The 26,498-nt window shown below is 42.6% G+C and overlaps 1 protein-coding gene across 3 annotated transcripts; it reads left to right on the forward strand.

Annotated features, from left to right (window-relative positions):
* Nucleotides 1–442: 442 nt before the first annotated feature.
* Nucleotides 443–25,843, forward strand: PSAP (prosaposin). 3 transcript variants are annotated; one of them, XM_026071042.1, is made up of 16 exons: nucleotides 443–552; nucleotides 11,325–11,458; nucleotides 12,620–12,694; nucleotides 13,377–13,502; nucleotides 13,996–14,190; nucleotides 15,124–15,267; nucleotides 15,776–15,832; nucleotides 16,982–16,990; nucleotides 18,079–18,153; nucleotides 18,629–18,742; nucleotides 19,666–19,761; nucleotides 19,978–20,161; nucleotides 20,311–20,462; nucleotides 22,016–22,096; nucleotides 22,684–22,791; nucleotides 23,379–25,843. In XM_026071042.1, exons 1-16 carry the CDS (start codon nucleotides 510–512, stop codon nucleotides 23,412–23,414), a joined length of 1,629 nt encoding a protein of 542 aa, XP_025926827.1. In that variant the 5' UTR covers nucleotides 443–509; the 3' UTR covers nucleotides 23,415–25,843. The 3 variants fall into 3 exon arrangements, with proteins under 3 accessions (XP_025926827.1, XP_025926825.1, XP_025926826.1); XM_026071040.1 differs by lacking the exon at nucleotides 18,079–18,153; XM_026071041.1 differs by lacking the exons at nucleotides 16,982–16,990; nucleotides 18,079–18,153 and having other exon boundaries at nucleotides 23,379–23,953.
* Nucleotides 25,844–26,498: the final 655 nt, after the last annotated feature.

A 26,498-nucleotide genomic window follows, 5' to 3' on the forward strand; every position in this document is an offset into this window, starting at 1 on the left:
GGGAGGTGGCAGGAGGAGGAGGAGGAGGTGGGGAGTTATCAGGGCAGGTGAGACCTTAATTGTACTCGTAGCTAGCCTTTCCTTGGGCCCCTTTGCAAGAGCCCCCAGGGACAGCTAGCCGGGAGCAGGAGGCTGCCTGGCCCCCGCCTCCCCACGCAGTAACAGAGGGCGCCGACCGTTACGGCGCGGCGACCGTTACGGCGCGAGGCTCTGCAGCGGCGGGCACCGTAACGGCCTCCGGCGGCGCGCGCGGCCCTGCCCGCCTGCGCCCCACCCCCTCCCACCCCCGCGGCGCCGCTGAATCAGTGTCAGGAGACGCGGAGGCCGAGGGAGCATGCGCGGAGCAAGCTGCGGCGGGGGTGGAGGAGCCCGCGCCCTTGCCCCGGCGCATGCGCATGCGCCGGAGGGAGGCGGCGAGGAGCCCGCGCCTGCGCAGTGCCTCCGGGCGCAGGCTTTATAGAGCGGGGGATCAGCTGACGCTCCGCATTGCAGACGGGGCGCGGGGGACAATGGCGCGGTGGCTGCTCTGCCTCCTCGGGCTCCTGGCGGCCGGTAAGCGACCGCCCCCCCCCCCCCCCCTTCCTCCTCCGCCGGGGCGGCTCCCTGCTGCTTCTCCCCTTCTCGGCACCCGTAGCCGCGCCCCCCACCCCCGAGGGTCTGGCGGCGTTGCCTGGCAACGGCGGCCCGGTGGGGCCGGGGTCGGTGCGCGGCGGCCCGCGGTGGCGGCTCCACCGGGCCGCGGGGCCCGCCCGCCTCCTTGGGGCGGCCTCCGGCGGCCCTGCGGGGAGGGCGGTGGCGCAGCCGTCGCCCGGAATGGCCTTTCTCGTCTCGTAGCGCCCGGGGCCCGCCGGCGCGGTGCGCGCCGTGCTGTGTCACTCCGGGCCCGGCTGCCAAAAGCCCTTGGGAAGGAGGCCGAGATAAGGAGGGGGGAGGGCTGGCGAGCCGCCTCCCCCGGGAGCGCCCGTCCGGCCCCGCGGCCGCAGCGCTGCCGCGCCGGGAGTGGCTGTGGTGCAACTGCATTTCACGCTTAACGGTTCCGCGGGGGCACCGTGTGCCGCTCTTGCGCAGCGGGTTGCTGTGCCTGGCTGCTGTACTGCGGCACAGGCGCTGTTGGGGTAGGTGGAAAGAATGAACGAGACTCTTAAGGGCTTCTGCAGGGTGGTTGTGTGCTTCTGTAGGGCCGAAAGAGCTGACTTCAGGAAAAGTCGCCCGAGAACAACAGTCAAACACATCGAGTAGGAAGAAGTTCGTGGGAGAAACCTGCCTTTTCCACTACTTGTAGAAAAATGACTTATTAAGGATGGCACTGTGTCAGCAGGAACACTAGATTTTTTTAATATGCATTTCCGATTCATAAATGAATATGACCTCCTTTAGATCAAAGTAAGGACAATTGGTGGAAACCGTATTTTCTTCTTCCAGCAGCTGCTATAGAGCCTCTGGCTGATCTTTGCCATTTCGAGGATAGCAAGGTGTTAAGCTGCTTTCAGATGGTGGGAGATAGTCTTCTATTTTATGCTTTTAGCAGTCTCACTTTCTGAGTCTCCTGCACCAAATGGATAACTATTCTGTTGCTGTTAGCTGCCTTGCTGGTTGTTGCTGAGGTGAAAATGCTAGGGGCAGGGAAGGGTAACTGCTACTCCTATCATCAGCTTTATGCCTAGAAGTTAGAAAAGACAATGTTTGTATTTTATACTCTGCAGTAACTAGATGGGGCTACAGAAATGGACATGGACTGACTAGAAGAGTGTCTTCCTTAACTTCATGGTATAGAGTTAATCACCAGAAACACCCAAGGTAAAGGTCTGATAGCAGGTGACAGGCTGATTTACCTGGCTTTCTGAGAATTTTCTTTTAAGGGGCTTGTAAGTGCACAGCTTCTTTGCTCAAGAGTTTAACACCCCCATGCTTCATGCAAGTCAACCAGAGAAGAACCAGACTAGGTGTTTAAAAAGCATAGGAATAACCACTTGGCAGAGAACAGTAAGTAATGCCTAAGATGGTGTGCAGTTGGTCAATACTGCAGTACTTAAGGAAGTACTGTTTTAATGTGCTTATATATTGATAATTCAACGAAGAATCTTGGCCTGGAAGCAAGAAAATGAATGTCATCTTTCACCCTGCTTATTTGCTTTAATAGTATGATTTCTGTTTCTTGTCCACACTGAAGTGCCATCAGTTATTTTTATTGATATTGTTTCTGAGTCACTAAAGTAGGTGTAGTGTTGTGCTTAAAAATAAAAAGGATTTGTCGTGAAGTGTTCCAAGTTTCACATTGGTGCATTTAAGGAAATTATAATGAGAAACCAGTTTAGCAATGAGAGTTAACTTGGTCTACTGGTTAAATGCATGTGTAGCAGCTGAGCATAGCAGAAGACTTGTTAGGCCTGTCTGTCTCTAGGAAGTCACTGTTTTAACACAAACATCTGTTTCTTTTTCCCCAAGTTCTGTTATGACAGCTATTTGACTTGCCTATGATAGCATCATGCAGTTCTTCCTTTAGGTTTTGCTGTGACACCCAGAATACTGATTTCTTCTACCAAGTTAACAAATTAGCTGCATCAAAATCTAGCAATTCCTGTTGTAGCTTAATAGTTACTTGGCTGACTAGGGTTGACCTACTTACAGTGTTCCTGTACATCTTTCCTTTAAAGGAGAAACTGTGGAAATAAAGCAGGGCATAGAGTTCTTGTTGGACCTCAGGACTACTGATATGCTCTGTGATTATTGCTGGTATTTGACACCAGGAGAAAAGAAAGGCTGGGTGCCTAGCTGTAACAGCAGTTACTCTGAGCTGGAAATATTTTTCTTATTTTACCAGGAGAAAATAAGTTAGCTTGAGTGGAGAAGTAGAAAGCTTGATGGCCTTTTTTGTTCCTCCTAAAATAGGCTTAATCTTCCTTGTTCCCTGAATTTTAGTCTAATGTATAATTCTTCTAGTAAACATAGGCAAGAACATCCAGCAAAAAAGGCAGAAACTGAAGGCTGAGTTAGTCTGTCTGGTTTTAAGTTTTTGGAGGAGGAAGGTGTAAAAGGCAGATAACTGAGCTTGGGCTAAGATCAGAAGTTTACAGGCTTGTTCTGGTTAGGAATGTGGTTTCTAACAAAAGCTATGCCTGTGCAGCCGTTTACTGTAGATGAAGTGGGGGATGGGGGTGGGGGAGACTTTATCTTAAAAAAATTGTATCCTTGTTTTCTTAGAGGAATAACATAAGATGCTGTGGGTATGAGAGGTGTCTTAAAACCACCACAAGAAAATGGTGCTTTGATAAGTATGCTGTTAAAATGTGACTTGTGTGTAAACCTGTTCTTTGCAAAAGAGAAGTAGAATTCCTTTCCTTCTAAAGGAACTGAACAAACTGCTCCACATATTCATGGCTACTAAGTGAAATGTGTAATTCCTTCTGCAGAACTATTTAAATTCATGTAGCCTTTTTGCAGTTTCAGTTTGTGCTATTAACGATACCAAAACAAGTTATGAATAGCCCTGGGAATCTCTAAGAAAAGTCCTGGATGGTGGAACAAAAGAGTGAATAGAAGCTTGTCAACAAAAACTAAACCGCATTCATCAGGTGACTCATGTTAGTGGGAGTTCTCCAGGAGGATGGACTCTGCTGTCTGAAGCAGGGGGATTTAATCTGACAGACTGAAAGCTTTTTACTTTGTATCAGTAGGGAAATAGAACCTGCTACTGCTGGCTGTCAGTAAATTTTTGTTTTGGTGTCTTATGGTTGATCTGATTCTTCAAAGCAGGTTTTGGGACAGTGCCTTAGAACCACATGACAAAAGCAAGAATTCTTTTTTCTCCTTTGTGTAGCAGTTTGTGGTAATTGATTTCTTGCCATTAAGATTTAAGACCCCCTACTGTAAGTTAAGGGGCACTTTTGTAGTCCTTTGTGTGATGTGCATTCGTTTTAAGATAATGCTTGTCTATGTTTACTGGGCCACAGAGCAACATTTAATTTCAGATATTAATATTTCTCCTCTTGGAGTGAAGAGGAGACTCAAGTTTGTGCTTCTTACTCTGACTTTTTGTTAAAAACTAGTCTACAGACTGGAAAAGTCTGTAGAGAGATTTTTCTTGGAGATGCTGAGTAAATCTTGCAAGATTTCAAGGTTTACTCTTTCTAAATGTAACAGTTTAAAATCCTTTGACCATGCTCACACTGGGATGCAAGCTATTAGTATTCACAGATTAAGCATTTTCATTCTCTTCTGCTGTCAACTGCTTCATCACTGCCTTCCTGGGTAGGTCACTCTTTCACCTCTTGCACCATAGTTTGTCATTTCCAGGGTCTCCCATAGGTAACTGCTATCCTCATGGAAGTTAGTCTTTGAAATGGTCCTTTTCATCCCTCTGGTGTACTTTGTCTCTGTTCGGCTGCAGTGGTTTAATGTACTTCCTTTTCCTAAAGGAACTTCCTGTCAAGGTATGTTCCATGTCTGGTGTCTTTCATTCTGCACTGAGGTGCTGCTCTGGTGGTGTGAAAAGTAGTGTTGCTCCTGAGGCTTTGTTGCTTCCTGGAGTGTCTTCAACTGCCATGCTGTTTTCTGGAGTCTTTGGATGTCATTGGACTTAACATGCTCTGTGCTTGGACTGTAGTGTAACCTGTGATCAATGATCAGAACTTTGTCTTGTAGATATGGCTCTCTGAATAAAATGAGCAGGCTTTTCAGTTCTTTGTGGTGTGAATGTACCTGGGGTAAAGGGAATGTTGAATACAGAATTTCTACAGGCACTGGCATGAAATGCCTCCTTTCCCTAAGGAGGGGAAAAAGAAAAACCCAGAAGGAATGGGGATGGAAAGGATGCATGTTCAAAACACTTAGGCATATTTCTGCAGGCAAAAATGCTTCTCAATTCTAGGGAATAACTTAACATACTCTGTGGGACTTCTTTCTCCTGACAACTACCGGATGCCCTTGCAGAATGTCCAAATGTCTCTTCCAGACTGTCAGAAGAATCTCGGGCAGAGGTCACTGCCTGGCAACCTCTGGTCAATGGGGAAACTCTGGGTCTCTTGCATCCTTTATAGGAACTGTGACAACTTATGCCACTAGCCAGTAAATTAAGGCATGGCTGGTTAATATGCAGGCACGATTTGACTTTATGTTGTTTCAGATTTTGATTCTTAACTGAACCTGTTGGAGCTCTTTCATTAAAAGTAGTTTGGTTCTGTGACTTAATAGTGATCCCCGCTAACTAAAGTGGTATTCAAAGCCATTGGAACACTGATGCTTATTTTTGGTAGCTTTAGTAGTCCTACAGCAGTCAGCAAAGCATTTCCTTTTAAGCTTTGGAAAATGGCATTCTTGCAATGCTGCCTTCTCTTGTGCAAGTGTTAGGGAATAAAAATTTCCCAGAAGTTAGTAAAGGTAGTACTTCAGTAGTAAAGAGCTGATCTTACTGCTCTGCTATCATTAATTTTGTTGCGATTGCTTATATGTACACAAAACTGCTCCTCATACCATGCCTATCCTCTGGTGAGGGAAACAAGGAAGCATTTGAGGTATGAACAGAGTTTTACAGCAGAGGTAATGTACCAGAATGTGAGTGCACTTGCCACTTTGAGGAAAAGCCTAGTTATGGGCTTAACTCAAAAGTAATCACTTGTGAATTGCACTAGTTACAAGTATTTTGAGCCTGATTATTTTATCAGTGGATGTTGGACAGGAAGACCCTGATTTTTAACTGGCATCTAGAATACCAATGACATCTAGCCAGATTTCATCTGTTCTTCCTTCCTCCTCTCCCCAAACTGCCTGCATTCTCACAGATACTGTGGTCATTTTACTGTCTCACTAATTCAAAAGCGTAATAGAATTTAGGGTGTTATTAGCATGTGATAGGGTTACAACTTGTAAAATGTCACTTAAACTCACTCCCTCTCCAGGGAGGCTTTGGAGTACCCAGCTCTTCAGATAACTTGAGGTTGCTCCTTGACTTGTTGACACTTTGTAAGATTTGGTGAAGAGAAGTGATCCCACTCAACTTTTTAAATGTGAACACACTTTGCATTTACAGCTCTTGAAGGAAATGGGAAAAGTCAGTAACTGACTGAGCCCAGAATGGAGTAGACTGATAGTCATGTGGCCTCTGGGTGTTTTTGGGAGATAATGTTTAACATTGTCAAGTGGAGACAAACCTGGGAAAAAAGCCTTTCTCCTGGTAAATGCTAGTATAATACTAGGAACAAATCAATTCCGTCATGAAGACTTAAGAGTTGATAGCATTCCAGGTAATCTCCCAGATTTGCCCAACTCACTGGAACAAATAGCCTGTTCCTTTTCTTGCCAGCTACAAGTTAATTTGTCCAGGACTATATTGATTGTGTTCTAACAGGGTTAGGCTACTGACCTGGGCCTCCAAGCAAAGGAGTCTCTTCCTGTTCTGCTGTTAACCTTCAGCTTCTGGAGTATTTTGATTTTGTTGTCGGGCTTCAGGCTGTTTCTGAGGCAGTGCTTGACAGATGGGTAGTCATCTGCCAGAATAGACATAACCATCGGAGGTCACAGTAAGTATGACTCTCACTTTGGTTTCAAGAAACTAAGTGTCTGCCAGGACCTTAGGGTGGCTCTGGATCATCAGCCTGGCTAGAAAACCAGAAAGGTTAGGAAATTAAGATCTGAAAGCCTTTTCATTTGGTATGTGAATGGTATTTCCATGTCTCATTCTCCGTCCTCCTCCATTGTCTTTCACTGCTTAATATATTAGGAAATGCTTGGTGGAGTAAAAGTTCCTTCTAAAATCAAATAAACCAGGTCTGAAGTAGGTCACGGAGGGGAAAACACAATCAAAAGGAGTGCTGAAACACCCTAGCCTTCAGATAAACTTGTTTGGCACACTAAAAATAGCAGCTTTTAAGAACTTTGGGGAGGGGGGCAGGTTTGGGTGGACATGACATGTGACTGGAGAGCTAATCTACAGGGAAAGGAGAGATCTATTTTAAAATGGATGACCTTAAGTAGGTAAAGAACAATACATAAAATAAAGGGATGCCAGAGAAAACCCAGTGGGATTACTGTCTTAGTTATCCAGCAAGCATTAAGAGTTGTGAGGTAACCGACAGTGCTTTGTTTTCTCTTGGTGTCTTGCTGTGCAGGGGATGTGAAATACCATGCTGAGACTTCACCCTTCTTGCAGGAGAGATGATTTTAAGGGAACAGGCAAGATAACTGTTCCAAACTACAAACCATTCGTTCTTCTGTGAACCAACAGTCTTAACATGCTTTGCTGACAACTTTCCTTCTGTTTTAACATGAGTTAAAACATGAAGGAAAATACTGTCTCCAAAATGAAATGGAAGAATAAGTTGAGGAAGAAGTAGTGTGAGCAGTAAAGGATTGAAGGCTGTTTTCTGAATCTGCAAAATCTGAATTAATGCAGAGCTTTTGCCTTTGTTTCCCTTCCTGGACATTCAGAAAGGGAGGGTGGATAATGTTGTAGTGAATATGCACCTTTTTATTTTAGAAGTTGTTATATAACACTTTTGGTGTGTTATAGAACAATGCAAACTTAACTAAAAGTCACTGTGGAGGATGGGAGGGGGAAAAAGCCATGCTTAGTACATGTAATCTTTGTTCTATAGCTGCTCATATATAGCTCGAATGTGAGTGATGTGTGCCCCTAAAGAATGAATTTACCTAGCTACCATTTGACCAGAAAGATCTGTATTGATGAAAGTATCAAATATAAAGTTATTTTCTCAGAAGGAAGAAACTTCCCCAATGTCCTTTAAAGCTGAAAGGATACTTTCGTTCATCAATATCCCATTTTCTGTGGATGAAGTACTCTTCTTTGCATTGGTCAGGTTTCCTGAATCTGTTGGCTGCTTTGACAGAAAAACCATGTAGGTATACTAGCACTTCCTTTTGCTCTGCTGTTGTATTCAGGAGTGAGGACTTGAAATAATACTGGTAGGGAGGTGTTTGGGGGAGTCTTTGTGCATCTGAAAGCTGGTTTTCAATCTTCTCTGGCTTATAAACAAGTAATGTGCTTGAGGCTTCTTGTACTTCATGGCTTCTGTTGGTTTCATGTTCTTTCCAAGCTTCTTGTGGCTGCACTCAGCTGTTGAGGATTGCAGATGCTGTTAGTGGCATTATCCTCAAATGTGAAGTTGGCTGTGTGGCCTGCAGCAGTGCTTTGAGCAGAATGTGGCTCTGTATGTCAATTCTAGTATCTGAGAACTTGCTCTTTTCTGTGATGGTGAGACTTCCGATGCTGGGAAAACAAGGGAATTAGAGGCATAAAGTAGTTAATGTACTAATAGAAATGAATCCTTCTAATATTAAGCCTTTTTTCTTTGTGCCTGGAACAGAATCATCTGCAACCTGTGCTCTCACTCTACACCTCAGAGGGTATCAGACTGCAGTATCAGACTGCTGCATCACTCTTCAGTTATCTTCTGCCGTAGTGTCATAACCTTAAACCCTGCTGTCCTGCCTGTATTGCTTGCTGTATCCTGGCAAAACAGAGCATTAGTGGCTACTCTGTTGCAGCACTCATGTTTGATACAGAAGCCAAACAGCATGGAACTTAATTTTAAAGATGTGCAGCAAAGAAAGCTGATAAACATGCATTTAAAGCATAGTATTTCTTCTGTCCTGTACCTGTAATGACCAGATCAGAAGCAATGTGGAAGAAGGAACAGGACTAGCTGTTAGACACTCTGCAGAAGCTGGAATGGAGCTTTCAGTTTAGGCAGTGACAGACTTGTATTAACAAAAGCCAACCAAGAGCAGAAAGCTATTGAAGAGTTAGATCAAACCAGTGTAAGTTGCTCTGAACTCCTTAGTTTGATTTCTTTTTTAATGGCCTGTTATATCAAACAGTTAACCTATTGAGCTAACTTTTCAGGAGTCTTGTTCTGTGGTTTCAAACTGGAGAGGATGTGTAATTCTCTTGATTTCTGGAACTAAAACCATGGGTTACTACCTGTGCTTTTCAAACAGGGTTTCCAACTAGTTAAGTCAAGCCAAACCTGACTCTACCTTAAGGAACTTCTTACCAGTGTTCCAATACCAGAGTCTGAATAGGAGAAAACTTTTCTCCAACTTGGAGTGTATACTTGCTTATTGTCATCTTGCCAGAGCTGACCAGTTTAAGTCTGACTTTGAAATTTCATTTTTTTAATTCTTGCTACTTCCAGGACAATACTCTAACTTAGAGCAGGCTGTCTATAAATATTTTGTGACCATGCACTCTTACAGATTTTGAAGTTTGACTCATATGGTTTTTACAAGCAGTCCTAGTGTGATATCTTGCTAAAGAATAATCTAGTTTCCCTCTGGGGGAGGGCAAGTGGTAAACTTGCTTTTGTGTGGAAGATTAAGTTTGCAGAGCACATTTTCTTAAAACGAATGGGTCATTTCTTCATGAGATTCAGTAACAGGCCTTAAATCAGCTGAAAACTACAGAATCTACATCTATTATGCTGTGTTTATCTTGCTCTAACTGATGTATAGTTTCTTTCTGCCTAAGAGATGCACTGGTAATTTGGCCATTAAATTGATTGTCTAATYGTTTAGAACCAAGAGGCAGGAAATAGAAAAGTGACTATTCCTCTGTCATAACCTCACTGGAACTTCATAAGAATCAAAAAGCTTAATTCCTGTTTCTAAATTTAGATAATATGCTTTTACAACATTGAGATGTGTAAACAGCATTGATATCAAAATAATGGTTCCTAAATGGCAGCTATATAACTAGCAAAATTTGAACAGGCAAAACTCTGACAGCGGTGCCTCATCAACTTAGACCACAGTGGAGTTCATTTGAGCCTGTCTGCTGTAGGATTTGAGAGGTGTCTCTGGTTACTGGGTTGGAAGTTGTTTCTTCATTGGTTAGTACAACCCTAAGAGAGACTGCTGAACAGACTCAGCCTGCTTGCTGACAAAATGGCTTTAGAAAATCGGGGAAAGTTGGGTTTCTCTTCCAGGGGCCTTCGTGAACCGGCATGAAAAAAACATAGCTTGGACTTGTCCTATTACTAATAGTGCAGATTCCTCACAGTTTCTTAGGGCTGTCCATGAGTAGTAGCTTGTGTTTTACTTCTAAACTTCATTGGGTGCAAGACAATTTTTGGTGTGGGAGGTAATGTAGGTCTTGCATGTTAAATTCTCCTGTAGCCTGCTTCTCTGGAGGATATGGATGACTTGAATCTTTGTAATCACAGCTCTTGTAGGCACTTCAAGTAAACACTCCTATTCTTGTGTTGGAGCAGAGGTGCCGGAAAAGAGGTTGAAAGCTGGAGAGTTTATAAAGGGAGACTAAGGCTTGGCAAGAACACAAGTTTTGTGAATTTTGATATTACCTTAAGATCAATATTTAAGGTRATGCCAGCCTTGTCGTCTTGGAGCCTTTTGAAGGGAAAGGGGATATGAGCCAATAAAATGTTCTAGATATAGGCATCTGTTCATAAGTGGCTTTCAAAGGAAAGTGATCCTTCTGGTGTACTTGAATAACCTGTCTTTAAGATGTCTTGCATGAATGAATAGCATGTTCAAATAACACTAGGTAATTTTATATTAGTTAAGGATCTAACAGCAGGAGACTGCTGCTGTCAAAAACTAGAGCTTGTTCTCCAGTTGTGTCTCAAGCTTTCTGTACACAGCTGAAGAACTAACAAAGAGGAAACAGTCTAAATATGTTCAACTGCTTTAAAAATTATTTGGTTAAAATATCTCACTTTGCTTTCTGCCCCTCTTTCGCTTTGACTTTCTTGAAACTTTGTTTACAAACTGCTTCAATCTGTATATGGCTCTTATGTCCTTCATGCAATGTATTGGGGCTTGTAATCAAATCGTTTCCTTGCTCTCAGCTGATGTGTGAGGGGAAAAAGGTGGATCAGCTAGGAGAGGGTGTACAGATGACTCTGCCAAACTAGGTGTGACTGCTGGGTCAGTTGGTGACTGTGAGGACAGTAGGGTGAGAGCAGGGGTGTTGTATCTTCTGGAATCAGGTCTGAGGTGTGGACTTCTGCAAGGAGCAGTTTGTTTCATGACATCTGGTAACATGCGTTCTTCACCTTAAGCATACTGTTTTGCCAAAGGTGGATGGTAGGGGAATGCACTGCTAAGGTGGTGAGGCTCAGGTACTTCTGTAGCAAAGTTCAACTGCTTGTTTTTTCTGGAGTTCTTTGGTTATGTTTTCTTTGGACTCATGCTAACATTTCAGGGTAGAGATTGCTGGATGGAAATGTGCTTATGTTACTAAATCTAAGTGGCATAATGGAAAGGCAATAATTATACCATATTGCATTACCCTGTTTACTTTGGAATGGAAATCATTCAAATGTGCAGTTGAATTCTTTTTTCCTTGGCAGCTGTGGCAAGCCCCCTTCTGTGGCAGAAGGATTGTGTGAAGGGTCCTGAGGTATGGTGTCAGAGCCTTCGGACAGCATCACAATGTGGAGCTGTGAAACACTGTCAGCAGACTGTCTGGAGCAAGCCTACTGTAGTAAGTATCAACTACTGAAACTTCTTTCAGTCTGGTTYGGGTAGCTGGTTTCCATATGCTAATGAAGATTTCCAAGGCTCTGATCAGAGTTAAGTGCTACATCTGACTACGCCTTGGTTCCTGTGCCTTAATTTAGATGCTAAAGCTTGCTTTCCACTTCTCTTACCTTGCACAACTTGTCTGCTGACTGCTCCTATGACCTGTTTTGCAATTACTGAGCAGTATGTGGAATGGAGCTAGTGGTTTTTCAGATTCAGTCCTCTGAAAGACTYCTAACTCGGAACCTTTTCTTATTCTTACACTGAGCCACACCGCACTGATATTACAATAAAAATAGTTTTTTAAGTATTTTCAGTCTTTCCTATGAGTTAATATTCCACAAGATACAGTGTATGCTAAATCATGAATAAAAGGGCACAGTCATTGCATTTAACATGACTTTAAGTCATGTTTGTACTAAATGCAAGTGCTCCTTTACTAGATGTAGCTGTAGTTTGCTGTATGGTTTCACAGCTTCTAGGGAAAATGTKTTTAATAGATGCAATCAACTTTGCTGCATCTCTGCCTAGAGAAAAGCAGGGGAAGGAGCTTATGTTAGATTGGCAGAGCACAATTAAAATGTATGAGGCTGTTATCCAAGTTCACATATACTGGAAGCATAGGAACTTTTCAATTTCTGGTGCTTTTAGGGGGGGAAGTTGTRTTTAGTCCTCTTCTGGGCTGCAAGTTTGAATTCTGTACTCTGCTGCAAGTTCTGCTTTGCACAAAATACTTAGATTCATATGAATTGTTTCTTAATTTTGTCCCGGAATTTTGGAAATCTGGATGCTTCAAAGAGCAAGGTAAAGCAGGTTCAGGAGAAGGCTTCTCAGGGCAATGTACTTCAGGTTGCACGTGACAAGCTGTTAAACTTTGTAGGTGTGGGGTTAGGTGAAAGAAGCAAGTGGCAGCATGCCTGATTTCTCATTTTCTGTTGATTTACTGAAGAAATTGGAGGTGGACATGCTTGAAATAGCTTCCCCCCTCCCTCCTGCAGCTTCAGCCAATATTTCTTCTTTCRCTTTATTTCTTAGTGATCCTCATCCTCCCCATTCTTATTTGGACGCTACATTCAGATGTGCTTGATTCTGTCCGAGAGTAACCCTCTATTTCTCTCCCTAGAACAGTATCCCCTGTGACTTGTGTAAAGAACTTGTAACAGTGGCTGGCAAGGTTTTGAAGGACAATGGCACAGAGGTAAGCAGAGCTCCCCTTTCTTTGTTCAAAGGTGGTAGTTGGCTTCCTTGTCACAAGATCTCAAGCAGAGGGGGTAGAAGAGTAATCTCTGTTTACCAAATTTAAACAGTGAATGTTGAAAGGAGCCAAAATACATAGGATAAAGCTTTTAAACAGCCTAGTTCAGTCCAGACTGGCAAATTCTAGAGCTATCCATCTGTAACACATCTGTGATTAAATGTTTAGTTCAATTGTTCTTGTGCCAGTGGGCCATTGATCCTAAAAGGTAGGATACATCCATCTCTAGAAGTGGATGATTACATAAGGTAAAGTGGACTTTATTTTAGTTGAATGACTTTCTCCCCTTGTTCTTTTGTGAACCCAGAGCACTTGGTGTAAACAAATCTGTCCCACTAGCCCATAACTTCCACCTCTTCTTGCATTTAAATGGTACATGCTAATAGGACTGCATTGTCCAGGCCTTGCAAGAAGTATTTCTTGTTTTGATTTTGGCAGTGTCTTGCCAAAGGTCCAGGGACTAGAGAAAATAGACCTATAATGTGAAACCTCATTCTGTTTTTGCTTGCCAACTGTCTTGACCTACCTGAGYCCAGGGGCTTTTCTGGGCTTTGTGTCATGCCTTTTGAGAATGGAAAGAGCTCTTCTGATGTATATATTGTCTATGACCTACTTTCTCTTACAGGAAGAGATCAGCTCTTACTTGGAAAAGACATGTGAGTTTCTTCCTGACCAAGGCCTTGTCTCTGAGTGCAAAGAAATTGTGGACTCCTACCTACCAGTTATCATGGATATGATCAAAGAAGAGCTAGTAAGTAGATAACTTCAACACTTACAAATTGTTGGAAACTGTGCCCCTGTTGATGCCTGAGTTTCTCTTCAATAAGACTGCGTATGATCCTTTCATCCTGTATTGATAACTAGTATTGCAATTAAATTTGTCAATTCTTGTAAGCCACTAAACAAGACTTGCCTTTATTTTACAAGCAGAGGATCCATAGGCTGTCTTCTCTTTTCTTGGTTTACAGGGAAAGAACAATTGTTTAATGCTTCAGATAAACCTGTGGAATCACCAAAAAACTGCTTTAGATATCTGAAAGTTGCTGCAGTAAATATTTTAAAGTTCTGTTAATGGTTCATGAAGATGAACGCTGGGGATTCTGAGGAAACCAGTTAAAACATGAAGACTACTTCCTTGCTGTGAAACTCACTTCGTGTCAGTTTCTAAAGCTGAATGACTGTCTCTAAATGTCATACATAAAGTGCTAGATTGATGACACTTTTGTATCTCTTATCTTCCTTAGGATAAACCTGAAGTGGTATGCAGTGCCCTCTCATTGTGCCAGTCCCTTCAGAAGCACCTTGCAGCAATGAAACTTCAGAAACAGCTCCAGTCCAATAAGATACCAGAGCTGGACTTCTCTGAACTGGCATCTCCATTCATGGCTAATGTGCCTCTTCTCCTCTACCCTCAGGACAAACCCAAGGAAGAGTCCAAGGTGAGGGTGTTGTAGTGTTAGTGTGCAAGAGTGATATTTTCTGTTCCAGAGCTTTAGTGCTCCTTTGTGTAAAAGCTTATTGATGATTATTGGTAAGGGATTGTCTTACTGGACTCAGATTAAGCTGACACATTTCACTTTAGTGACTGTCCAATGGTGAATTTTGTGCTGCTGCRTATAGACTGCTACCTTTTTCCTAGCCTATGTGTTTAAAGCTAAATAAGAYGATAGCTGCAGCCACTATAGACTGTAGACATAACCTTGAATTAACAACTGTGGTCTACTAAGACAAGTCTTGTTCTGGGCTGTTCCCATCCACAACTGGTRGTCAAGCAGGTCTTACTGGAAACAATTTCTTTCAAGAGCAACTTTGGCATCAGTACTCAAAGGATTCTCCTGCATCCTAATTAATGTCTTGGCTGTGTCCTTCAGAGGAAGCGCTTGTCTCTGAAKTCAGAGGTGACAAACTGGATGGGAAAAGAACTGAAAAGCTGGCAGAGGGGAATAGATGAGACAACCTGCAGGTKTAGGCTGAGTCTTGATGGTAAGCTTGGGTCTGAAGTGAAACAGTTGAGTGGGTAGAGAATACTGTTGTGCAGTATTCTCTATCTGCATGGAGCACATGGATCTGTCACAAATGTAGAAGCTTCCTTCTGTAATAAAACCAAGGGATTTTGAAGATTTGGTATCTTAACAGTTATCTTGGGTTTCAGAGCTGAGTAGGTACCTCATCCCCATCTAGTGGCTGGTGTGCATACCAACACATACCAATAGCTTGTTTCTTTTCCTATTAGCTTGGCTTTTTAAGCCTTCTACAAGTATTTATGAAAGTGTTTACTTAACTAAAATAGCTTTTAAAACTTAGTAGTAACTGTGCTTCCAAATGAGCTATGCAAAGATTTGTGAATTTGTTTCCTTTCACTCTTTGCCCAGGGGACTGGAGATGTATGCAAAGACTGCATTCAGCTAGTTACTGATCTTCAAGAAGCTGTGAGGACAAACTCATCTTTTGTGAAGTCGTTAGTGGCTCATGCCAAGGATGAGTGTGACCGCTTGGGACCTGGAATGTCTGATATGGTAAGCTATCTTTAATAAAAGATCTGTCCCTATGCAGGGATGTAAAATAGCTTGTGCCTTAGTCCTCTCAATGTAATTCTATTTAATAAAACAAAGGAGAACTATARCATGTAGGATATGTTGCACAGTGTAATGGTTCAACACTTTCTGGTCAAAAAGTAGCAGGGGGAGGTGAGAGAGAATGAGTGTTGGGGTGGAAGAAAGCTTTAAGTTGCTGCTAGCCCTTAAAGGCAYCTGTCATTAAAAATGACCTGCCAAGGTAATGTGGTAGTATTGTTGAGGGGGAGTGCACTGAGAGGAAGAGAAGGACTCATGAGATAAGTAGCTTGTGTGCAATGCTTGAGTAACATGAAATGCCATGTTATGTTTGAGGCAAGTCCTAGAAGGCAACAGCATAGTTACTTAGCAGGACAGCTAAATTAATACTTTGAAAAGTATAAGGAAAACTTTAACTGTACAGCTGAARTGACTTTATTTACAGCAATATTTTCTTTCCCCCTTCCTGCAGTGCAAGAATTATATCTCTGAATATTCTGACTTGGCTATCCAAATGATGATGCACATGGTAAGATCATCAGAATGCAAAAAAGTGAACTGACAGCAAATATTACTTTGTGTAGCTAACTTATTTGGAAACAAACACCTATTTTTTACAATAAAGCTCTGGGGAGTGCTCTTGGTCTATGTATTAATTCTATGAACTTGGCATTTAATCAGATAATAGATTTGGTCTCAGGATGTGTACTTTAGCACTTTTTTCTCACAACCACTTTAACAGTGCAAAAGACTCTAGTCCTTTAAGACACAGTAAAAGAATCATTATGTACATTCTTCTRTACTCTATCTCAGTCTTGTACTTAATTCACTTTTATCCTCAAAATACTACCTAAGCATGTTAGAGTTGGACTCTGTCATAGTTGACAAACTTGGTCCAAGTAAGTGTTAGAGAGAATGTGGTAATTGGAAGTCAGCCTAAACCTCACTTCTCTGGAGTTGCTAACTCAAGTCTGCTGCTTTCTGGGCTTTTGATAGGAGCAGTGGAAAGTGAGTAGCATCAGTTTTGGTCTTGTGCAGCAATATAAGTATATTTTGCCTCTGACCACTGCTGTAGTGCTTTTTTTATCTGGAGATCTCAAAGCCATTTAAAAGGTAAACTTTTCCTTAAAGGATRCAGTTCTGAGTTTTTCCAAGTAATGTAGCAAGTTATTGGTGAATTAACRTATAGAGTGCATGGCTGACTTGAACACTTGCCTCCAAAATAGTACGTACAGGATTTGAATTACTTCCTGTATGATTTGGTTGCCTGAATTTGACCAGTGGCCTTTGTTTTCAGTTCCTAAAGGCTGCTTAAATCTGTTCATATGCAGTTGGGGAGGAAATGCGTATCTTTATTCCAACAAGAGTTGGTTTCCAGTTTTGAACATAGCAATGGAGTAAGACCATACCTTGCATTGGCTAAGTGTCCTTTGAACTCTTTGGAGGCAGACTTACGCAGGATGCTTTAGTAGCTTGAAATAAATCATGCTGGTTAGCACTGTGCAGTTAAATGTGATGAGTTGCTCTAGCACTGCCAAAGTTTAAGTAGTAGATCTTTGGGGTGGGGACCACATCATATTCCATCTTCATGAAAAGAGTATATGTGGTTCAAATGCTTTTTTCTTAACTTATCTTTAATTTCTCCTATCTTTCTGTCTCCAATCTCCTCTGTCAACAGAAGGATCAGGTAGGTGAGCAACTTGCCTGTGGTGATGCCTTGCTTTTCTGTTAAAGGGCTTGTAGTTAACTTGCTATTAGTTGTGTACATGGTGTGACTGTACTCAGTTTTGACAGATACAAGGGATATTTATGGGATTAAAACAGGGAAAGAACAAGAGACTTCCTTCAGTGGCTCAGTCCTATTTCCAGCTCCAGACACCAGTTTGTGTGATACTAAGATTTAAGCTTGATTATGACTTGGCCAGTGGAGCAGAAAATATGCTTACCTTCATATAAGAAAGGTGTAGAAAATGTATGCCAGTGGCTCCTGTCAGCTTCTGGTTTTAAGTTTGGGGTCAAAAGGGCTTGAGTGAAGCTGTCCCTGGCTCTCCTGTTGGGTGACCTTTAAAACTAGGTTGGTGGTATAGATGTTCAGAGTATATGAATTAAAGAGGATGGAGGAGGCCTTTAGACTCCTGCTTCCTAGAGCTATTCGGGCTTTTAATTAAAATGGTCTTGGGGGACCTTGTGTCTGTCATCTCTCTGTGAGAGAACGTGTGTATGTGGTGTTGCTGTAGCATTAATATCTGGAAATGCTTATTACAATGCATGAACCAAAGGGCTTGACTTAAAGGTACTGCCTGAAGTAGTCTGAAGCAGTGCTGTATCTTTGAGATACTGCTTTTGCCTGTGCATGAGGTTATGGCATGATACATAAACACATAAGCCTCTGCTGTATGCAGCTTGATGCCATAGTGACAGGGTGGAGTGTGATCTTTTGTCTGTAGGACTGAAATAACTCTTAGCTTAAACAGCCTTTCTAAGGGGAAACTCAAGTTTTATGCATTTGCTCTGTGCAGTCTTTCTCACTTCGTGCAGGTATAATGCAGCCTCTTGCAGTAGTTTGTCTGCCTTGTGTGTTCAGCACTTATTTTCTGTATTTAGTAATGTAATTTTCAAAAACATTTGAGAAGGATTCAAAGCCCTTTGAAAGGCTTTGTTTTGCTGCTTTTTCTCTTACATGTGAGAACAYTCAAAATACTTCTGTAGACCCTTGTAGAGAAGGGGGTTCCTGTAGGGTTATTTTTTTATATGGTTAACTTCTCTTTCTTATAGGCTGTGATCAGTAATTATGCAGGGATGTGTGTTACTGATTGCATAAAAGTAACCTTATTGCGTGCTTTAGAGAAGGTAGTTTGTGGATGAGAATTCTCTTCTAGGCATTTCTTTTACATCCTGGGTGACCTCTGAAGTCAGGATAATTAGCATCTTCTGTATGGTAACTTAAGGCTTTGTGGCAGGGGGGGAGTCACTTCACAGATGCAGGTGTGATGTGATGGTGGTGGCCTGTCTGGTGGTTTTTAAGTCAACTCCTTTGTGAAGGGCTTTCATACTGTGCTAGCTCATGGTAGGTGGATTTTTAATGGATGTGTCCTAACCTCTTCCTAAAGTTGCTTAACAAAACTGGAAATTTCACCTGGTAGCTGTCTTACCTATAACAATATCAAATGCTTTCACAATACTTGAAATAGAATTAGTCTTGAAACATAGGTTGTGATGGAACCTTTTAAAGCTATGGTCTCTATTCTCTTTGCCCTCACACAGGCTCCATAGAAAGGGCAAAGAGTCATCTAGACACTTTAACTGATTATGCGTTTCTTTCCAGCAACCAAAGGACATTTGTGCCATGGTTGGGTTCTGTCCTTCCTTGAAATCTGTTCCTCTTCAGACACTAGTGCCGGCTCAAGTGGTTCATGAAGTAAAAATGGAAACTGTGGAGGTAAGATGGCCTTCTTAGTACTCTCAACAGCTTTGTGGTCCTTACTGCTTTGCTGTAATAAACTAGATGAAGCAGAAAAATACTTGTGTGTAGAATAATCCAAACCACACAATCTTGGTCTCTTTCTGTTCCTGAGGCTCTTCTGTGAGGTAGAAGAGCTGACTAATTTGCTAGAATAGCAGAGCTTATGTCAAACCAAAGCTATAAGGTATCACTTCAGGATTAAAATAGAACTCTTGTTTTAGCATTGAAGTATAGCAGCCCTTTTAACTTGGAGGGCAAAACTCTTGCTGAATTTGGGTTTTGCTTGATATTTGGAGTTATCATTCAATCCCTTTAAATAGGACAGCAGTGCATGTACATGAGTGTGGTCAGAGTCCACAAAGCACCTTAGCTTCCCATGGCCTTTGGGTTGAGAATTGTGCCAAGTTTTTTTCAAAAAAAGCCTTTTTTGAGGACAGTTTTAACTTCTGATTAACAGACTCTGAATGGAATCTCCTTCAAGTCCCTCTACTTCTAGGCTTTTTGTGCAAGCAGTGAAGCTCTCAACTCATTTAGTCTTCAACTAGTAAAAAACAAACAAAACCCCCAAGAAACAAAACACTTCCTATTTCGCTTCACTTTAGCCGCTGTGGGGATGCTTACTTCTCCATGTCTACAGGATTCGGCTCCCTTCCTTAAATGACCAAGGGGTCTTAACTGTACAAAATACTGCTCATTCACAAAGGTATTTTACTGAGATCTTTGAGGCTTTTGGCTTCTGTGATCTTTTGAATTCAGCTCAAACTGACTAGCTAGGTAAAGGAGATATCMTGCTGCATCTGAACTTAAATGCTGTTAGAAACTTAGTTGTCCATGTCAGATGTGGTCAAGTGTTGACTTACTGTTTTGTATAAATACTATCTTTATTCTGTAATACTTAGAAAACATCGGTTCAAGAGAAAACATTTTCTGTGTGTGAAATATGTGAGACCATGGTGAAGGAAGTGACTGGCCTTTTGGAGAGCAACAAGACAGAGGTGTGTAAAGGGTGAAAACAGTAACTCTTTCAAAGCTTTGGCTAGAATGATGCTGTGTTATTGCTGCTTTGGAGGTGGAAGGTAGTTCATTTACTAGTTTTCATGCAAGTGAGATTCCTGCCCTCCTTGGGCAGGACAAATAAGTAAGCAAATGTACCTAAAATTGAGTTGGATTTCTGCTTCCTCATTTGCCATGCATCCTTCATTATGCTCCAGGAGGAGATTGTACACGAAATGGAGATGATCTGTTACCTGTTCCCAGCAAGYGTCAAAGACCAGTGCAAAGACTTCATAGATGTCTATGGCCAGGCTGTGATTGATATGCTTCTGGAAGCAACAAATCCTGAAACTGTGTGTGTTATGCTGAAGTGCTGTGTAACCAGCAAGCCTCCTCAGCCAGGTTGGTAATGTGGAATCAGTGGTGTTGCCAAATGAGCTAGTTCACCTGTGATTATATCTTCTGTCAAGGACCCATGCCTTAGTCTGTTTAGCTTGATGTTGCCTCCTTTCTTTCACTTGGGGGAACTACACAAGTGTGTTTCTTCTCAGTTTTAGTGAAACCTGCAGATGGCTTCTGTGATGTTTGCAAGATGGTAGTAGCTTATGCAGACAAAGAACTAGAGAAGAATGCCACAACAGCTGAAATTGAGGCTCTATTGGAAAAAGTCTGCCACTTCCTACCAGAATCTGTCAGTGACCAGGTAAAGCACCTGTGCAGAGGGCAGGCTAAAAAGCAATGTTAACTTGTGATCATCTGGAGCTATCCCTGTTTTGTTTGATTTATATAGATCCCACAATGACGGTTATGGCTACCTCACTCTGTTTCACCTGATAATCTGTGTACATAGTACTTCTAGGTCATTCTCTCTAAAGTGTCTTTAATTCTGCTATAAATGTCCAGATATTCATAAGAGATCTTTATTTGGTTGTCTCCAGCCAGAGCTGTTTCATCCTGCAAAGTAGAATTTGGTAGAGACCAAGGCAGTCAAATTGGCCACAGGTGCAGCTGAGGCTGACCTCTGTTCAGCAACCTGATCCTTCCTAGGGTTTCTCTCTTCCTAGTTAGGAGCAAAGGGTAGGAGCTTCATGTGCAGTAGAACAGAAGGCAGGGGCAGGCTTGATTGGAGGCCAGTCAAATGACCACATGGGCCTGCCTTCTGGCCAAAAATGGGTGGGCTACTAACAGATGACATGTTGCAGAGTATTGGAAAAGCTAGCGAGCACTACCTCATGCTGCTTAGTATAAAAATAGTCAGCATAATGCAGACCAGAGCTGAAGGAATCTCTCCTGCTAGAGGCTGGCAGGAGTTTGGAGTGCAGGGGGTTAGGTTTTGACATTCCCCATCGTTTAAGGGTTGGCACTCCTTTGAATAGATAGACTTTCAAGGACCTGACTCAGCTGACTGAATTGTGCTAATTTGCAGTCAGTAATGGTTTGCCTGGAAATCCTCTGAGAACAGTGTGTGGGAACTGCTGAAGGGTTTTTTCTTAGCACTGATCCTGTTCAGGGGATTAACAAAGTAATTGGAAGTATGCTGGCATAATTCCAGGGAGATAGCAAAAGGTAACACCTGCTAGGCTGTTGCTATCAAGATTTACCTGGAAGTCTTATTAGATGGCTGCTGAGTACCAGCAAGAGGCAACTACTTGAGTTTAGTAGGCATACAATATACAGGCTTATAAGTGGCAATGAAACAGTTATTCCTGCTGACTGCTGTGAGGTGGTTTGTAGCTGTGGTTCATTTATTAATCAGTGCCATTAGCCTCTGCTGAGAATGCTGACATCTTTCTGCACTTCGGAGCTCCTCTCCACTAGAGGGCCGATGGTTGCTGATGGGTGGAGTTAACACTGCTGCTGCCTGTTCTGAAGTTAACAGTAATTGTGCTAAAGCTGAAGAGGTATTACCACTTCGCTGCTGTCTTGTTCAGGATGTTTGTCTCCAGCTTGCGTGCTTTTCTCTGAGGTGGCAGTGGTCTTCAAACATCCAAGACAAAGCTTTGTAAATTAAAACCTGTCCTACTTGGTTCTTTTGCCCCTCCTGAACATAGTCATAAACACTACTATGTCTGTAGACAGAAACAGCTAGGTGATCTAGTCATGGTTAGTGCAGTACTGAGTCCTTGATCTGCAGAGCTCAAGCCTGTTTGGAGTGTTTTCAAGGATAGTGTACAGGCCTGATGGCACAAGGCTGTATCCTCCTCTAATCTTTTCTGCCTTTAACAGAAGAATCTCTCAACCTGTGTTTTGTTGCAGTGTGTTCAGTTTGTGGAGCAGTATGAACCAGTGGTTGTGCAACTCCTGGCACAGATGATGGATCCCACTTTTGTCTGCACTGTGAGTATCATGCTTGGTTTCATTCGGTATGGGCTCTGATACGGTCCTGCCTCTTTTTCTGTATGCCTTATGCAGACTCTGCTAGAATAAAAATTAGCATGCTGTCTGAATGCTTGGAGCAAATTCAGTTGTGCAAGGTCTCAGGCATAATGAATGGGCAGCTCTCTGCCAGCTGGCCTTGTGCAAGCAAGGACAGAGGACAAGAGCTGCCAGTGGCTATCCACTGTTAAAGGTCAGTGTCAAGGTACAGCATGCCCTGAACCTGATGAAGTTAAAATTACACTCACTGGAAAGGCTCCCCTTCCAGAAGCTGTCAATTTCTCAAAACTTAATATGAAAAAGCAGTTGTGGTAACTTAACTTTTCATCCTGTCTTCCTGTTTCAAATCTGCTTGTTCAGTTGCAAGTATGACTGTAGTGAGCAGCTGAGCACACTATTGTGGGAGCTCCTGAGAATACTGTGGTGTTGTCTTTGTGTTCCCATGCTCAGGAAGTAGCTGATCAGGTGCAAGCTCAGATAAAAGGCTGGAATTGAGTTCTCTTGGTGCAAATAAAAAGATGCTGACTTTGCTGCTGTTCTTCTCACAGAAACTAGGAGTCTGTGCATCAGCTAAACAGCCTCTCCTAGGGGATGATGCTTGTGTCTGGGGTCCAGGTTACTGGTGTAAGAACATGGAGACTGCTGCTCAGTGCAATGTAAGTAAAGCAGGATTTTCCTTCAGATCCCTTTGATACCACTTCAGACTCTTCTGCTTCTACAGCACACTCCTAAAGTGGATGAATTCCCCTTTCAAAAAAGTGGATACTAGCTAGAGATGATTACTTGAGTTTGACTAGAGGCTTTTCCTAGCCCTTAGCTTCCTTAGAGCAGACTGCTTCCTCTCACCTTTACTCCTATTCCCTACCCCTCTGCCAGCATTTCAGAATCCCTAGTGAGGTACAAAATGAGCTGTATATTTAGTCTTCTGTTCAGCAACTGACAGAACATGCCATGGCCTCTGATCAGGCTCTTAATTTGCTTTTGATAGTGCTGTTGGCTGTGTTCTTTGCCAAGGTGCAGTCCTTAATGGTTAAGGGTCATCAACATTCTTCCCTGAAACTTCTGGGAAGAAATAAGTTATTCATTAGTCTTCTCTTGAATCCTTTATTTTAAGGGAGAAAAAACAGACTTGCTTCCAAAAACCTTGGCTCAGAATAAGGTGTTGAATGGTGTAGACAGGTGCACTCCTGTTTGCAAATGAGCTTTTTTCCCCCCATCATGTATCCTATTTCTCTCCCTTTAGGCTGTGGATCACTGCAAACGTCATGTGTGGAACTAGAAGAAGTATTTCCAGTTCTGAAAGTTTGCTGTGACGCCTGAAAACGTGGGCTGAGGCTGGTGGAGAGCTGTATCTCCAGTGTCCCTCCTCTGCCTCATTAACAATTTGACCTTCAAGTTCCTTTATTGTAACTTTTCTGTAGCAGTGCTGCTGTTGAAGGATCAGATCTTCATTGTTCACTTAAAGATATTTCTGATTGTACAGTTTAACTCATTATGCTCCTAAAAATAGTCAGTGTTGTAGATTTTAATTGGTAGACTGAAGTGTTTTTAGGTGCTGAGAATGGCAGAGAAGATAAAATGAGATAAGGCTATTTTTTAATTAAAGAAAAGAACAAGACAGTGACTAAACTTTCAAGTGTCTTTCTGTAGTCAGCATTTGGAAGATTACATGCTTTGCATTTTTAACATCTGCCTGGAATATTAATTTTCTGTGTAACTGTAGGGGAACTCTAAGGGGTAATGTGAGTCCCTGACTCCCTTCGGCTGGAATTCTCAAAGCTTTACAAATGCAGGAGGGGACTTTGTGCCCAGCAACTTTCAAAGTAACTGGTACGTAAAGTACACTTGCATTTGAGTGACCACACTTAGGACTTGTGGTGTTATTGTAGCTAAGGAAACCCTCAGTCCACATTTGGATTGTGTCTTTTTCTTTCCTTGGACCGCTTGGTCTAAACACAGGTGTTCCACTGTCGGGCCCTGTAGAGACTTCTGAGGCATGTTGACATAGTTAGGGAATGGCTCCCTTTTGTCTTGTCTCAGCTCAATTCTGCTTAGTCTTGCAGCTTCCTACATGCAGCCAGCCTGGTGATAGGGAGGTAGAAAGGGCTGATTTGTAAAACATGAGTTGGGGAAGACACTAGGGTCTGTGCGTATGTCAAAGTGAGTTCAGTATAAAAGGCAGCATGCATGGAAAATGGCTGTATTGTAAACTGCCATTTCTTTCCTTGCTTTGTTTTCTGTCAGCATATTTCAGTCCTAAAACTTCAGAGGAGCTGAGGTTTGCTAGCAGGTTCCACTACTGCCATCCATTCAAACTGACACTCATCCTTTTGAATAGTTTCAAGTGTAACTTTTTCCAGAGTTTCCAAACAGTAATGGGAATGCATCTAAGTCACCATCAGTCTCTGCTTGCTAATGTACTGTAGTAGGTGCCTGACAGCTTTATTGCATACCTGACAACCCACCTTTACACATGTGCAGTAGAAAGCATCCCACTAAAATGGCCCTAACTTCTATTTTGTGTTGCACAGACTGTCTATCTTAGAGTTGTGACTCTTCCTATACTAGAACCTCTTACTGTACAAACTTGGCTATTAAAGTAGTGGAAAGATGCCCGGGAACTCAAGGCTTACATAAGCCTAGCAAAATGAGGTCTTGAATTGTTGGCAGTGCCTGAGCATGTCTTCACGCCTGTGCATTGCTGAGCGTAGAACAAGAAGCCCAATTACAGAAGACTGTCATGGCAGGCTGCTACCCAGAGAACAAGTCAGGCCCTTGAGGTAGGGGAGGGCAGTAAGAATCATGCTTCTGTGGCTTCCTGTGGACTGTGTAGCCCTTACCCGTGGGAAGTGTGTAATTCTGAACAAGTTAACCCCCAAAATACAGCCCCCGAAGTAGCTCTGAAAAGACCTTTGGAAAGGACACAGTGGGCAGAGGTGGAGCTTTGAAAATTCCAGTCCCATTCAGAAAGGTGCCGGTGATCGCTTCTAACTGTGTGGTGTCTTGGGTGAGGCGGGAGCTCTAGTAATGCTTTAGGAACAAGCAAACTAATTTTCATGGCGTTTAACTGAAAACCACTCAATTGCAGCTTTGTTACTTGTACATACTAAATGCCTGGGCAGTGTTGACAGATATCAACACTGATTTGTCTTTTCTGTTTGTATTTGTACAGAACTCTAAAGTGCTCATTGCTTTTAAAGTTCCCTAAAGATGTAAAACCTGAAACTTTCTGTCTTGGCAGGTTTGTGCAGTGGTTCCAGCGGTATGTCCTAATCAGGGTAGATATGCTAGATAGGCAATGGGCTCTCTTTAGCATTGTTGCCCTAGAGGTACAGGTAGTGTTACACCACACCGTGTAGTATGGTCTTCAATATCTTAAACAGGATAGYGTTCTTTAGCATGGGTTTGCGGGGTGGGGGGGGGTGGAACTGACCCTTGCTCTTACAGGTTCGCAAAGTTTCAATTTTCCTGGGTTTTAGTATCGAACAACTCATGTTAGCAACCTTTGGGGCAAGATGAATTGGGGAAGCCCTATGCTGATGCAGGGAATCTCTTTAGTTTTCTCACTTCCTGTGGAATGTTGCACCTGACCTGCTTGAGTAATGTGTGTTGGGAAATATGTGGTTGCTTTATAAAAGAACATTGTCTTGATTTTTTTTTTTTTGCACAAAGGCTTCTTTAATGAACAATAAACTTCTGTAAACCAATGAGTCTGTGTGTTTTATTGCCTTGGTATGTGCTAGCTGCTGAAAGATCTTGTTAGCTTATCTCTGCTGYGGAGCCAGAAGGTGGCATGTTCCTCTATTGATGCCTTTTGCAGTAAAGGCAGAGTGAGATGAGGAATCTGCAGTTGAAGGGCAGGGTTCAGGTTCCTATTTAGCTGCTATTGCATTGCATCATGCCTGTCCCATCAAGCCTCTTAGAGCAGAGCACTGCTGCAAGTTGAAGGCTTGCCAAGGACTGCTACCATCAGTCTCTTTGCTGGATGAACGCAATGCCTGTGATGCAACATCAAGGTGTTGTAACTTCTCTGCACTGGTTGGAGGGAGTTCTTGSTGGAGCTGTTTGATATCAGGCCTCAGTGCTGACTTGCATTTTCACATAGCTTTCCCTTGTCTTCTGTCCTTTTGATTTGCTCTGGGATACGCTTTCAAATGCTTTTAAGCAAAGGACCTGGCTGCCTCTGAATAAAACATTAGAGCGTGTGCTCTAAATCTACCTGGTTTGTAACATCTGTGCACCTAAAACTCTTAAGGGGATGATACCTGCTGTGGGATCTGTTCAGTGTGCATGAAGGAGCTTGGATTTAGGCTTTGCCCRGGGGTTCCCCAGCTTTGCCCCCTCCTAACTGCAAGGAAAGGTG

This window comes from Apteryx rowi, unplaced genomic scaffold, assembly GCF_003343035.1.
Source record: "Apteryx rowi isolate R43461 unplaced genomic scaffold, aptRow1 scaffold_320, whole genome shotgun sequence".
NCBI lineage: Eukaryota > Metazoa > Chordata > Aves > Apterygiformes > Apterygidae > Apteryx > Apteryx rowi.